This window comes from Camellia sinensis, chromosome 9 (genome assembly GCF_055761805.1).
Source record: "Camellia sinensis isolate YWXY chromosome 9, ASM5576180v1, whole genome shotgun sequence".
Lineage (NCBI taxonomy): Eukaryota > Viridiplantae > Streptophyta > Magnoliopsida > Ericales > Theaceae > Camellia > Camellia sinensis.
In genome coordinates this window covers 75,178,437-75,192,532 of record NC_138969.1, presented here as the reverse complement: position 1 = coordinate 75,192,532, position 14,096 = coordinate 75,178,437, and the positions used below count along the sequence as shown (strand labels likewise).

At 36.1% G+C, this 14,096-nt stretch overlaps 1 protein-coding gene across 1 annotated transcript; it reads right to left on the bottom strand.

Annotated features, from left to right (window-relative positions):
• Window positions 1–12,815: 12,815 nt before the first annotated feature.
• LOC145799548 (uncharacterized) lies at window positions 12,816–13,318 on the bottom strand. Its single transcript, XM_082889140.1, has 2 exons — window positions 12,961–13,318; window positions 12,816–12,841 (listed from the first exon to the last, which is right to left on the bottom strand). Exons 1-2 carry the CDS (start codon window positions 13,316–13,318, stop codon window positions 12,816–12,818), a joined length of 384 nt encoding a protein of 127 aa, XP_082745266.1.
• Between the last annotated feature and the right edge of the window lie 778 nt (window positions 13,319–14,096).

Sequence of the window (14,096 nt, the reverse complement as noted above, 5' to 3'; positions counted from 1 at the left end):
AACTTGGCATCTCCTTTTAATAAAGAGCCGAAAGGCGCAGAGATCTCTGCCAGTGCTGGGATAAAACTCCGAATATAAGACACCTTCCCGAGGAACTTCTTTAACTCCTTCTGAGAATTTGGGAGAGGCATTGCTTTGATAGACTTGACCTTGTCTTCATCTGCCTCGATACCATGCCTATGTACAAGAAACCCGAGGAACTTCCCAGCCGTCACACCGAAAGCACATTTGAGAGGATTCATCCTCATTTTGAATTTCTGGCACCTCTTGAATACCTTCTCAAGGTCTCGGAGATGGTCTTCTTCTTTCTTAGATTTCACCACTAGATCATCAACATAATCTTCCACCCCATGATGGATCATGTCATGAAAGATTGCAGTCATAGCCCTTTGGTAAGTTGTACCGGCATTTTTGAGTCCGAAAGGCATGACTGTATAGAAGAAGTTTCCGAGAGGTATTCTAAAAGCAGTCTTTTCTGCGTCTTCTTCAGCCATCTTAATCTGATTGTATCCACTAAATCCATCCATGAATGAGAACATCTGGTGTCCCGAGGTGGCATCCACGAGGGTGTCGATGTGAGGAAGAGGGAATTCATCTTTTGGGCAAGATTTGTTCAAATCTCGAAAGTCTACACATACTCTGATTTGGCCATTCTTCTTCTTTACTGGCACGATGTTTGCTAACCACGTGGGGTACTGTATTGGCCGGATGAAACCAGCATGTTGAAGTTTTTCAATCTCCTCCTTAATCTTCTCTTCGAGATCTGGATGATATTTTCAAGCAGCTTGCTTAATTGGCTTGGAGTTTGGGAACACATCAAGATAGTGGGGGACTAGGTCAGGATCTAGTCCAGGCATTTCCTTATATGACCAAGCAAACACATCTGAGTATCGGCTTATCAACTTTAACACCTGTTCCCGCTTCTTTGGGCTAAGGCTCGAACTTACGAATATTGGCCTCGGTGCATCTTGTCCATCACTCAGATCTATTTCAATAAGTTGTTCGGGCTAAGGCTTCGGCCCATCTTGCATGCATTCTGGAGCCACTTCAGGCCTTATCACTATGTCATTATCAGGAGGCTCTTCTTTTGACTCGGAGTCGGTGACTGAAGAAACCGACTCCCCGCACCTTCATAAATAGTACACCATCTTGCCCCCTTCTCAGACTTTCATCACCTTCCGAGGAATAGGCGGACTTTCTGGTCTAGAGATTGCTCATTTACTTGATTCTGCCCTTGGCTCCTTGTCATCTTTGATATCCTCCCAACGAGGAATTTTGACCCCCCGAGGCTTAGAGGTGGTGGGAACTTCTTCGACAGCCAATTTGGTAAAGTAGATGGCATCAGAATAATGAGCTTCATGGACCTCGAAAGGCCTTTCTGTAGCCTGAATTGTCCCCGTCTTCTTTTCCCATTTAGCCTTAACACATTGATGATAACTTGATGGTATAGCCTCATATCTATGCATCCAGGTCCTCCCTAGGATGATGTGGTAGTTTGCCTCGAAATCGATAATATGGAACTTGGTGGCCGAGCGAATCTCTCCGACGGCTAAATCAACTATTACGCATCCGATAGTAACTCTCCTTTCTCCACCGAAGCCAGTGATGACTATCGGTTGCTTCACAATGCGTTCTTTAGAGATTCCGGCCTTTTCTAGAGTAGCGCGAGTCATGATGTTGATAGAGGCTCCACTATCTAGAAAGGCCCTTTTGAACTCAACCCCGTTAATAAAAGCAGTCACATAAAGCGTGCGATTGTGAGAAAAAGGATACTTCCGATCAGCCTCGGAGAAAGTAATGGCACTAGATTGCTTTTTTTTTTTTCCTTCCTCGGAATAGATCCCTCGGTCGACATGCATTTCTCATGGTGTGCCTCAGCTATATTGATGATAGACTTGGTGATTTCTGTTCTTGCCTCCCTGGAAAGTCCAAGCTGGTCGAAGAATTGCTTGAACTTTACACAATCTTGCAGGGTTTTGGCATAGTGATCTGGATCTTTTTCCACTCTTGGAGGCTCGTAGTTAACCATCTCCTCGGTCTCTTCAAAATAAGATGCCACATAAACATGGTGTCCTCCTCTTCCATAGTACTCTTCTCCTCCTTCTGGATCAAAGGGATCGTCGACATGAGTTGTGAAGGTTCTGCCCTCTGGATCGAGAGCACTTCCATAGTAAACTTGCTCACCCTCGGGCTCGAGGATGTCGTCCAGATAATAATCATCATCATCGAGATTGGTGATAGCCTCAATCATCGAGCCTTCATAAGCTATCATAGCAACATTCTTTCCCTTGTCTCGGTGCTGAGGATATGGTTGTTCTCGGATATCTTGAGTCCCTTGCTTTTTGAACCTCAATTCGTCTGCCTCGACTTTATCTCTGAAGATTTTCCTGAGAGTCCAACACTTTTCTGTCGGATGTTTCAATGTACGATGGTAGACACAAAATTCAGGGCTCTTGCGGTCCCTTTTTTATGGCATTTCTTCGACATAAGGCAATTTTAGCTCTCTGTCGGCCACCCATTCCTTAACTAGAGCTTTTGCTTCCTCGATTCCACATAGATAAGAGACATTTCCCTTTTCACCATTATATTGTTTTTCTCTTCTGGCCTCTATGACCTCCTCCTTGTGACTTTCGGGTATCTGGAGCAGAGGCAGCAGCAACAATAGGTTCACGAGACGATTTGAAGCTAGTCTTGTAACTGGCCTTAAATTCGGACTCCTGAGCCTGAGCAATGCTAATGTTTCGAGCTGCTTCTATTAATGCCGAGAAGGTGGGTAGCTTGTGATTAACTAGAAACATTTTGTACCTACTCAATGCCCCTTCTAGACAGATTTGAACCAGATAACTCTCCTCCACTGCTTCATGGCAATCCACGGCCTTGTCCTGAAACCTTTTGACGTAGTCAAGGATGTTTTCACTTTCATGCTGCTTTTCTTTACACAATGTAAGTGTGGTCACCTTCTCCGCCACTTGAAAGAACTTAGAGTGGAATTTGTTAACCATTTCCTCCCAATTTCGGACAGAGTTTGGGGCCAAATTAACATACCAACTATATGCTCGGTTAGTGAGGGACTTAGAGAATTCTCTCAACCGGAGGACGTGGTTTGAACCATGAATACCTAGAGTCTCGATGAATCGCACAACATGTTCTCGAGTATTTCCTTGTTTGCCATCAAATTTGATGAACTTCGGCACTGTATACCCCTCAGGGTATGGATAGCTCAGCATCTCAATGGGGTAAGGCGGCTTGACATCCGGATCAGGCAAAGAGGGTAAAGTCCTCTTGCCTCGTTCGAGATCGAACATGGCCTGCACATCGGCGAGAGTGAGAAATTGTTGAGGCAGAGAGTTTGATGGTGGTATTCCCGGAACTTGGCTTATGGACCTGAAGACTGAGCTAGGGGCGACTTGGCCATTCTGGTGCTGGGAATTCATCATTGGTGAGGACATTTGAAGATATTGGCCATCAGCGCCTATAGACAAGCCAGTTGGTGATGGGACATTGAATTGAGGCCCGTAAAGTCCACCGCACGGAACTGCTATACCGGGTTGTGCTTGCAAATTTGTTGTTGGCACCAAAGGAGGCCCGCCTGGTACTTGAGTAACATTTACTGGTGGCGTAACGAGATTAGGTACGGGCAGAGCTCCCTTTTGTGCCATCATGCCCCTTATGTTTTCCTAGACACCAACAGTTGCCGGAGCGCAATTCATTACACCAGAACCTCCCCTAGTCACCACTGGATCTTGGCTTGGCACGCTATGGAGCCCGAGCATGGACAAACTGCTGCCGCCTACTATGGTTTGAGCATGTGTTACTGTGGCCGTGTTGCCATAAGCCATAGGCTGATTGGGGCCTACTTCTCCTTGGATTTGATTTTGCGCTCCGGCGGGAATAACTCCACCACCAGTTTGATTTATGTTTGGCGCCGGTGAAAAATTAGAACTCATCACCAACATGGTGTGAGTGAGATTCTGAAGAGTGGTAAGAATCCCCTGCTGAGTATTTTGAAGCCCTTGAATGGCTTCAAGCAAAAGTGGTTGATCTGGAGCCATGGTCCTGTCATCACCACCATTAGAGGATCCTTGCTGGTGAACTTCATCTTCTCCCGCCATCCTTGTTGGAGTTGTGTGGATTCCAGATCTCGTTGAGACCATTAACCAATCCGCCTCCCCAGCAGAGTCGCCAAAATGTAGGAGAGGGTTCAAGAAAGGAGTTGGAAAATTCGAAAGTCTTCGAAGATCCTTGAAGAACAACTTCGAATTCTCTAGAAGAAATGTGAGAGGCTTAGATTCTTCAATGGTCTCAACTTAAGAACACAAGAGTAAAGGAGATGATGGAGATAAGAGATTGGGTGAAGAAGAAAGCAAAATGGCTAGAGAGAGAATAATGGCAAGGCTCTCCCATGGATCTCCCACTTTCACTCTCAAGGTTGATAATGGAGAAGGGAAATTAGTTCTTTCCCAAGAGTTAAAAATCTCAAAAATCCATCCCTTGTAAAGCTATGGGTGGGTGCTATTTATAGGCACCTCATGATGTAGGATGGAGCCCACACATGGGGAATATTCTCTCTAACCACCTTGTCCGAGGAGGTGACCTCTCCGAGGATGAGGAAAACCCCGAAGAGGAGATCAACCCCTCGGCGAACCCTTCTTCTTAGCCACACCTAACCAATGATCCCCAATCATCCCAAAGGGTCAGGGGTAGTCCCAGAGGACGTCCTGCCGCATAAGGGTCAGGGGTAGTTCAAGAGAATGCCCTGCCGCAAATATTGCCGAGTCTCAAGGACCCCCTAGATCGTGCCACCTCGACCCGGGTATAGGCTAGTTTAACCGAAGAGTGAATTTATCTCCACTCACCGTCCTCGGGATCGGGTCCTTTGTTTGAACTCCATTACGCCCATGGTTCTAGTGCGTAGATCCCGGAAAGCTCCGAGCCCGCAAGTGTTCTGGGACTCATTAACGGAGCGACTTCTAGATTGCGTCTGAATCCGTTCGGAGTCAAGTGCTTCGGATCTCTAGGTTCGTGGATCTGAACCATTTCGAGTCCGAATGCCTCGGATCTCTAGGCTTGCTCAATACCCTTTCGAGTCTAGGCCCGAGTAAGTCTCTAAGTTCGTGGATCCGAACCATTTCGAGGCTTAGAGCGATTCAGCCCGTTTGATGGCGATAAATCCGGGCCCACCAATCTTACTTGCGATAAATTCGAGCCCACCAACCTTGGACTATTGGGCCTAATTAATTTAGTGGGCTCAAATTAGCTCCTCTTACAATATCAATTTAGGTTTGCTTGCTTCAATCAAAATATAGTTGAATTATGAAAAACCAAACATCACATAAGGTAACACTATAATAAATCAAATTAAAGACCACAAACATATTAAACCAAAGGTATATATGTTACACACTCCAAACAATTTTCCTTTAAAATGTTTAAATTTAAGGGTTTATTTTTTTATTTCTTTAGATAGGGTAAATTTAAGTTATTATAAAAATATATATATATATATATATATATTTTCTTTATCAAAATTTAAATTAATAATGTTTTTAAAATGAATGCGTCCAATTGATCTCGAACTCATCATTCTGCACAATTTAAAGATTAAATGAGTTTAAAATCAATCCAATTATATTTATTTTAAATTTTAAAAAAGGGGAATAACACCTTAGTGGAAGGTAGAATCAAAATTAGGGAGATGACGCTCAAATATTTTAAATAGCCTTCATTTGGAATGTGGGTTAACTTTTTGATTTTTTTAACCTGTGACTTAAAAGCCTCGTTTGGAAGAGGCTTTTTGGTTTTTATGACTTTTGTGAGAGAAAAAATGAAATGATTATGATTTGGATGTGATATTTTATCTTATTAGGCAAAAAATCTATTTTGTCTTGTTGTAACTAAAATAGCCCCAACCCAAACCAAACCTAAACCTTCATGCCAAATATAGCCTTAATAGTAAAAGTGGTAAAGGTTCAGGGATTTTTTTTTCACCGTTTTAATTATATTGGAGTCTTGTTTGGGAAGTATGCTATTTTTGTTCGCTATTTGATTTTTTAATTATTTTAGCCTAAACAATTGTGTTTAGAAAAATAGTTGATTTTTTTTAATAGTTGATTTGATAGTTATGAGAGAAAAAATGAAATGATTATGGATTGGATGTTACATTTCGTCTTATTCACTATTTTCACATATTTTGTCTTTTAGTGAGCTATTTGAGGGGTAATTTTATTTTCACACATGAATTACTGTCGGTACACACACTTAATGAACACCTTCTCAATACAAATATTATAAAAATATAAATTCTCAACACACATCTCTATATTCCAATATTACCTTCATTTTCATTTTTAAAACCTTAAGGCTATGTTTGGTTTTGATTTTTGAATCAAATTTTTTTTTGAAATTTTTTTGAGAAAAAAATAAATAAATTTGATAATAATAAATACCAAAAAATATTTTTAATTTTTTTCCCCCCTAAAAGGATAAAATCATATTAAAATAAGAAGTTTTATTTATATATTTTTGAAACATATTCTAAAATTGAACTAAACAGAGCTTAATTTTTATTTTTATTTATTTATTTTATTTATTTATTTTTTTCATTCTTCTACTTCTCCTTTACTGTTGTTGCCGCCAGTCAACCTTTAGTGATTTTTTTGTGGTAGATTTGTGAGTGTATGGTTCATGACGGAAAATGATCACAGACGCAGAGGGAGAGAAGTGATGGGAGAGGATGGCGAATGAGAGTGCTGGCACTGGCGATAGAGGATGATTGTACTGTTTTAGAATTAGGGTTTGGATAGAAGAAGAAGATGGTATTGTGGTATTTTTATTCTAGGATAAAATTGTATTAATGAAAATTTTCATTAAATGTGTGAACTGCGAAGAATTAGTGTGGAAATAGAATTACTCCTATTTTAGGCCAACTCTCTTCTCAAAAAAATACCAACTTTACCTTTTAATGATATGTATTTGGTCTCTTCTCTTTCAGATGTACTGTTTTTTCTCTCCTTTTTTTTTTTTTTGTAAAAACTCCCTTGAAGAAATTTGAAGACAACGATGCACCTCTGAAGTACTAGTTTATAACCCTAATGACCGGCGTCACAGGCATCATCGGTAGCAGCTTCGCCGAGATTCTTCCTCTCTCCAACACCCCCAATGGCCCTTGGAAAGTCTACGGCGTCTCTCACTGCCTTCGTCCGCCGTGGAACACCGACTACCCCCATCAAATACATCTAGTGCGATATCTCCAACTTCGACGACACCCAAACCAAGCTCTTAACCCTCAATGAAGTCACTTATCTTTTCTACGTCACTTGGACCAATCAATCTTCCAAGAATTATGAAGCCAATGGATCTATGTTTCGAAACGTTTTCAATTCAGTGATCTTAAACGCCCCAAATCTGTAACACATCTGTCTTCAAATGGGTCAAAATATTACATCAGTCTGTTCAATCTCGTCAAAGGAAAATCTCAATCTAATGATCCTTCCTTTACTGAAGATCTTCCTCGATTGGCATCTTTGAATTTCTACTACTCTATCAAAGATATTCTCTTCAAAGAGGCTGTGAACAAAGAGAGATTGACGTAGTGTGTTCACTTATGTTGTGTTTGGTTGGAGGATTTGGGAAGAGATTTGGAAAGGGAAAGGGAAAAGGTGCATGATACTAAATGAAATGTAGGTGCATTTTATATATTTTATTTACATTTCACCTATATTTTCTCTTTTCCTTTCCAATTCCCTTCCCAAATTCCCTAATCAAATACAACACTAGAGAAATTTCAGAATTGCTCGGAGGAAAATTTGAATTTTCAATTTTGTGAGAGAATTTTTAGAATTGCTTAGAATTTTTTTTGAATTTTCAATTTCTGAGAGAAATTTCTCAATTTTCACTCAGGGAAATTTATGAAATTTCAAAAAAAATTTACCTGGGGCCAAGCGGTTTGGTTTTATTTTAAGCTTGAGTGCCTCGTATCTTTCTTTCTTTCTTCGCTCTCTTCACAACCCCTCAATGTCTCTTTCTTCCTCTCTCTCCATTCTTCAGTGAAATTTCTCTAACTAACAGCCAAAAAAATTTCATTAATGATAGTCAACTCAGTAAAATTTTGTCAATTTTTTTTTTTTTTAGAATTTTATATTCATCATTAATTTTATTTGATAGATCTCAATGAGAACATTTTAAAAATATAAATTTTTGTTAAAAATGGATATCTAAATCAAAAGTTATAAAATTTTTAATTTTTAAAATTTTTCAAAAAGTGAAAGGCGTTGAATACTGTAACAATGTGTATCGTTTAGCGCTAAAATTGAATAAGGGTATTTTCGTCTGAAAATTGTTCCTTGTATTTTCTAGAAGAGTGATTCTACTTCATCACCAATCTAACTCCTTACACCCTCAAATTTTATTTATTTTTTATTTTTTAATTTATACAATTCATTTATTACCCTCATCTCTAACATTTCTCCTTCTCCTTCTCTTTACACCCAAAACCTCAAAAAACCCCTAACCCTAGTTCTCCCCATCACCTCCACCAGCCTACTACCGGCGTTGCCACTCCGCCACTACTCTACCACTCCACCACCTTTCCTTCTTTTCCTTCTCTTTCTCTCACTGCATATATATACATCTATAGCATCTCTCTCTTACTGCACCTATTGCAAACTAGCAACAATCACCAATGGGTTACGAAAACAATCTGCATGTCTTCTCTCTCTCTCTCTCTCTCTCTCTCTCTCTCTCTCTCTCTCTAATTCTCTCTTATTTGTAGAAAATCACGTAATGCTCTGCTTCGGAGCATCGTCTCCACCGCTGTCTGACACACGTGTCAGTTCTCCGTCCACAACAGTCTGACGGCTCTGTTCACGAGATTCACAGTCCTTCCACACGCTTCAAACAAAAGAGACTGAAACAGAGCTGTATATAGAGATCACAAAATCCTCATCATCAGAATCAAAATGATATACAAATATTTATATGTATATATATATATATATATATAGAGAGAGAGAGAGAGAGAGAGAGAAGAAATTACCTGGTCATTGGATTCGGATGTGAAGTTGAAGAGGATTGTCTGTGAGATGAGACTGAGGAAGAAATTACTAGGGTTAGAGTTTTTTAGGTTTTGGGTGTAAAGAGAAGGAGAAAGAGTAAGGTTAGAGATTAGGGTAATAAAATTGTATAAATTATAAACATATAAAATAAAAAAAATAAAATTTGAGGGTGTAAGAAGTTAGATTGGTGGTGTAAGTAGAATTATTCTTTCTAGAAACCTTAGCTACTACTATAATATTTGTTTTCTTTTATCTTGTAAAATTTTAATATGAAAATCTTAAACTAAAAATCCCCAAAAAAATACAAATTCATAAAAATATTTACAAATTTAATTATTAATATTTATAAAAACAAATTACTAAATTGTAATTACTTTTTAAAACATCCACTAATGTGATATTTTCCTTTTAAAAATAGCAGCAATCCAACTGGACCGGCTTAACGGGTGAGCCTCTAGGCCATGCCGACCCCTCACATGATGGCCTAATTTAAGTTTAAAATCAATTCAATCAAGGGTAAAGCTGACTGAACACATGATAGGTTCCGCCTATAAAAACTTTCTCCTTTTAAAAAATTATATTAAAATAAAAATAAAAATAAATAGGAAGATAAAAGAAGGAAAGAAAAAGGAGAGAGAAGAAGAAAAAATTGAACCGAGTGTGGGATAGAAAAAGAGACCCCCATTCTCGAAATGAGTAAGGTGAAAAACAGAGGTGTCATTTGGCATGAAAGTTGAGTTGATTTTTTGGCTAAATTAATTATTAAAAAATAAAATAAATTAAAAATTTAATAAAATAAAATATTATATTTAAATCATAATTATTTTATTATTTCTCTTACAAAAGTAAAAAAAAATTAACCCAAACAAATTTTTTAACCGAAACTAAAATAATTAATAAGTTAAAAATCCAAGCTAACTTTCCAAATTAAGTACAAGAATGTCAAAATGAATTCTTACACGCCATTTGGGAACCATTTCAATTTCAACAACCTCTTACTCTTCAATAATTTCACTTATCTAAACGAGTAATATTCAGTTTGTTTGGTTTAGTGTTTAGGATTTATTTTTTTTATTTTTCATATTTATTTGTTTTCATTTAATTTTTATAATATTTTAAACAATTTTTTATTTTTTTATTTTTAGATACACCTAACATAAATACACTTAAAAAGTATAATGTTTGTGAAAAAAAATCTTTAGAAAATTCACTAAATAGCAAACATACAAAAAAAAAATATGAAAATTCAGTATATTTTTGTATATTTATGTATTTATTGAGTTTTTAAAATATTTTTTTATAAATATTTTACTTTTTAGATACATCTAATAAGGTGCATCTAAAAAAGTAAAAAAATTGCTTAAAATTTAAAAAATATTCACTAAAAATATAATAAAAAAACAACAAAAACAAAAAACTTAATTTTCAGAAAATTGAATCCAAAAAATTGAAACCAAATACAGTGATTATGTTTCATGAAATAAATATGACAAATTTTATGAACATTCTCCATTCTTGAATTAATTTGTAGTGTTTATTGAATGTTATGTAATCATATACACCAAGTTACAAATTAAGATTTTAAAATTAAAACATACTTATATTAATGTAATTCTCTTTTCTTATTTTATTACCTACTATACTAAATTATTTCTTAAAACTTCATGAAATTTTTTATGATATTTTGTTTCGTGAATCCTAATATTACTCATTGAAGTACTAAAAAATTATAGGGAAAATTACAAACAAAAAAAAAGAAAAAAAAGAAAGAAAACTCTAGAGTTTGAGCCGGGTGAAAAAATAAATCTTAAATTTTTAATTTAGTCAATTTAAATCTTAAATTTTTTATTTTTTTTCAATTTTAACCATTTGTTGATTTTCATTCAGCAAAATTGATGAAAAAATAGATATTTTATTTATTAAACTCATTGAAAAGTATATTTTAGGCATTTTACGAATACCTACATCGAGTTTAATGATTAAAATATTCTTTCTTTCTTTTTTTTTATCGATTTTACTTAACAAAAATAGACAAATGTTTAAATTGAAAAGAAATCAAAAAATTATGATTTAAATTGACAAAATTAAAAACTTAAAATTTATTTTGTTAAAATGCTCAAATTTGGAATTTTTTTGTATAATTGCTTCAAAATTATATATATAATAATGTGATTATATAGTCTCTATTACTTTAAAATAAAGAACTTATCAATATTATTATAATTACAAAAATATGATTGTCACATTTTTTCAAGTGTAAAATGTTGTATCAAAGTTCTGCAATTTTTTATTTTTTTTTCTTCTTCTTCGAGTGCCAGAGATGGGAGATTTTTTCTAGGTAGTTAGTTTATGTTTTGTTTTTTTTTTTTTTTTTTTTTTTTTTAAAAAAACTACCATATGTTCTTACATCTTGTTACATGTCATTTTCTTTTCTCCTTATCTCACATACTTTTTGAATCGAAGGTGTTATGATCCACATTTAAGATTAATAAAGATATATAGATGAGTAGATGAAAAGAGGTCGTACCCCATAAAAAAAAAAAAAAAAAAAGAAAAAAAAAGAAGATGGTACCCTTTTTTTTTTTTTTTTTTTGGTAGGAGAAATAGACTATCACGTGTCCTTGTGTCCTCGTTTCATAATTTTCCCAAAGTGGGTAGCTCATGCTTTTATGTGTAATGCAAATATTCATAATCCTGAACTAAGAATATATATATATATATATATATATATCTCGAAGAAGGTAATCTCATTAATAAGGACAAGCTAATCCCAATTTGATACTAAATAAGGAGGTTGCTTTTTGAAATGATTAGTGAGTGTTTGGGATCTATTTATTTGATGACTTTTTTTTTTAGTGAACTTTTATTTCTTCAGAAATTTAAAATTTTTGATTTAGTTCGATGAATTGAAAATTTTTAAAATTTTCAAAAAAAAAATTTAATTTTTTAATTATTTTTTAAATTTGTATATATGAGGATAAAAAAAAGTAAAATAAAAATAGCATAATTGAAAATATAAAAAAAAAAAGAAGCTAAAGATAAAAAAAAATAAAAAATAAAAAATTTGTAGTTAGTCCCTATTGTTTAAAGCTCTTGGGAAGAATAATCTTACTAAAATTATTTATTTCAGTTTTTTTACAGTAAATAATAATAATACATTTTTTCATCCTTGACAAACCACTCCAGACTGTCCCCAATTTTGTAGAAAAGGACCTAGAGCTTGACTTTCTTGCATCTTGTCATGAATATCTCAAATTTTTTTTGTTGAAAAGGAATATAGATAATAAATGTATTCTGGTGATTTTAATTAAGGACGTAATGTAAAAAACTTATGAGTAGAATATTATATTGATTCACTTTGGTAGTTGAGAGATAAAAAATAATATAATTTTGAAAAAATTATATATATAAAAAAATCTTAAGACTTGGTCTTGTTAATTGTCATCTCGGCTAAAAGTTGGGAGTTGAACAATTCATCAACTCTTTTTGCCGGGAAAAATCACCTCAGCTAAAAGTTGGGAGTTGAACAATTCATCAACCCTTTTTGCTGGGCAAAATCACCTCAGCTAAAAGTTGGGAGTTGAACAATTCATCAACTCTTCGTGCTAGGCAAAATCACCTCAGTTGGGAGCTGGTTGCCCCTTGTACACTGCAATTGATTAATACAACAAATTTACTTAGCACAGTAATTCATTGCCATCATATACTGATTCAAAGAAGTCACAAATTTCACAAATTCTTAATGAGACTCAAAGAATTACATTAGAGATTGAAGGGGTATGTCTTCCCTTCAGAAAAGAGTACATGAAAAGTTTAAACTAAAAGTAATACAATTTCAAATTAGTTGCGTTCCATAGCCGAGGTATGGTTTTGCCGTCTAAATCTTTCAGATGGTATGCCCTTTTGCCTGCCAGACCGATTATCTTGTAAGGCCCTTCCCAATTTGCCCCTAGCTTTTCTTCGCTCAACACTAGAGTGTTGCCTATCACCTTCCGCAAAACCCAATCCCCAACCTTGAATTGTTTGTGGGGAACTGCCTTGTTGTACTTCTTGGACAATTCTTGCTGGTATGCCACGGTGTGGATTAGTGCCTTCTTCATGTGCTCTTCTACAAGGTCTAACTCAAGGGCGATGGCTTCTGCGTTTAAGCCCGGGTCAAAATTCTCACTTCGGATGGTGGGCATGCCAATCTCTAGTGGGATGACCACCTCTATGCCAAATGCCAAGGCAAAAGGCGTCTTTCCCGTTGAGTGTCTTGGCGTCATTCGATAGGCCCAAAGGACAGTCGAAAGTTCTTCGGTCCATTTTCCTTTTGCTTTCTCTAGCCTTTTCTTCAACCCATCCAGAATAGTCTTGTTTGATGCTTTGGCTTGGCCATTCGATTGAGGATAGGCCGGTGTTGAGTTGTAGAATTCTATCTTCAGCTCCTCACAGAATCCTCTGAACAATCTTCCGTCAAATTGGGTGCCATTGTCAGACATCAAAGCTTTGGGGACTTTGAATCGTGTTATCACGTTTTGCTAGACAAATTTATTCACGTCGTTTTCTTTGATGCCAGGGGTTCGGCTTCTACCCACTTGGTGAAATAATCCATCGTAGCTATAAAGAATTTGTGGTTGCCCACGCCGGTTGGGAGTGATCCCACAATGTCGAGTCCCTACATTGCGAACGACCAAGGACTTATGAGAGGAAGGAGTTTTCTCGTTGGTTGGTGAATCTAGTGCGCGAATTTCTAGCACTTTTCGCATTTCCTCACAAACTTCAAGGTGTCGACCTGCATGCACGGCCACCAATACCCTTACGAAATAGCACGATAGGTCAGGAATCTTCCCCTAATGTGGCTTCTGCACATTTCATCATCTTGAAACACAATATTTTTAATTATTTAGAATAATTGTTATTGGTGAATTCAATAAAAGTGGCGCTTAAGGCCTTGTTTGGGAACAGGCTATTTTAGTAACTTTTTGACTTTTTGGCTAAAATGTAAGGAAAAAAAAACCTAGTTGTTTGGGATAAACTTTTTGACTTTTTACGAAAATGTGT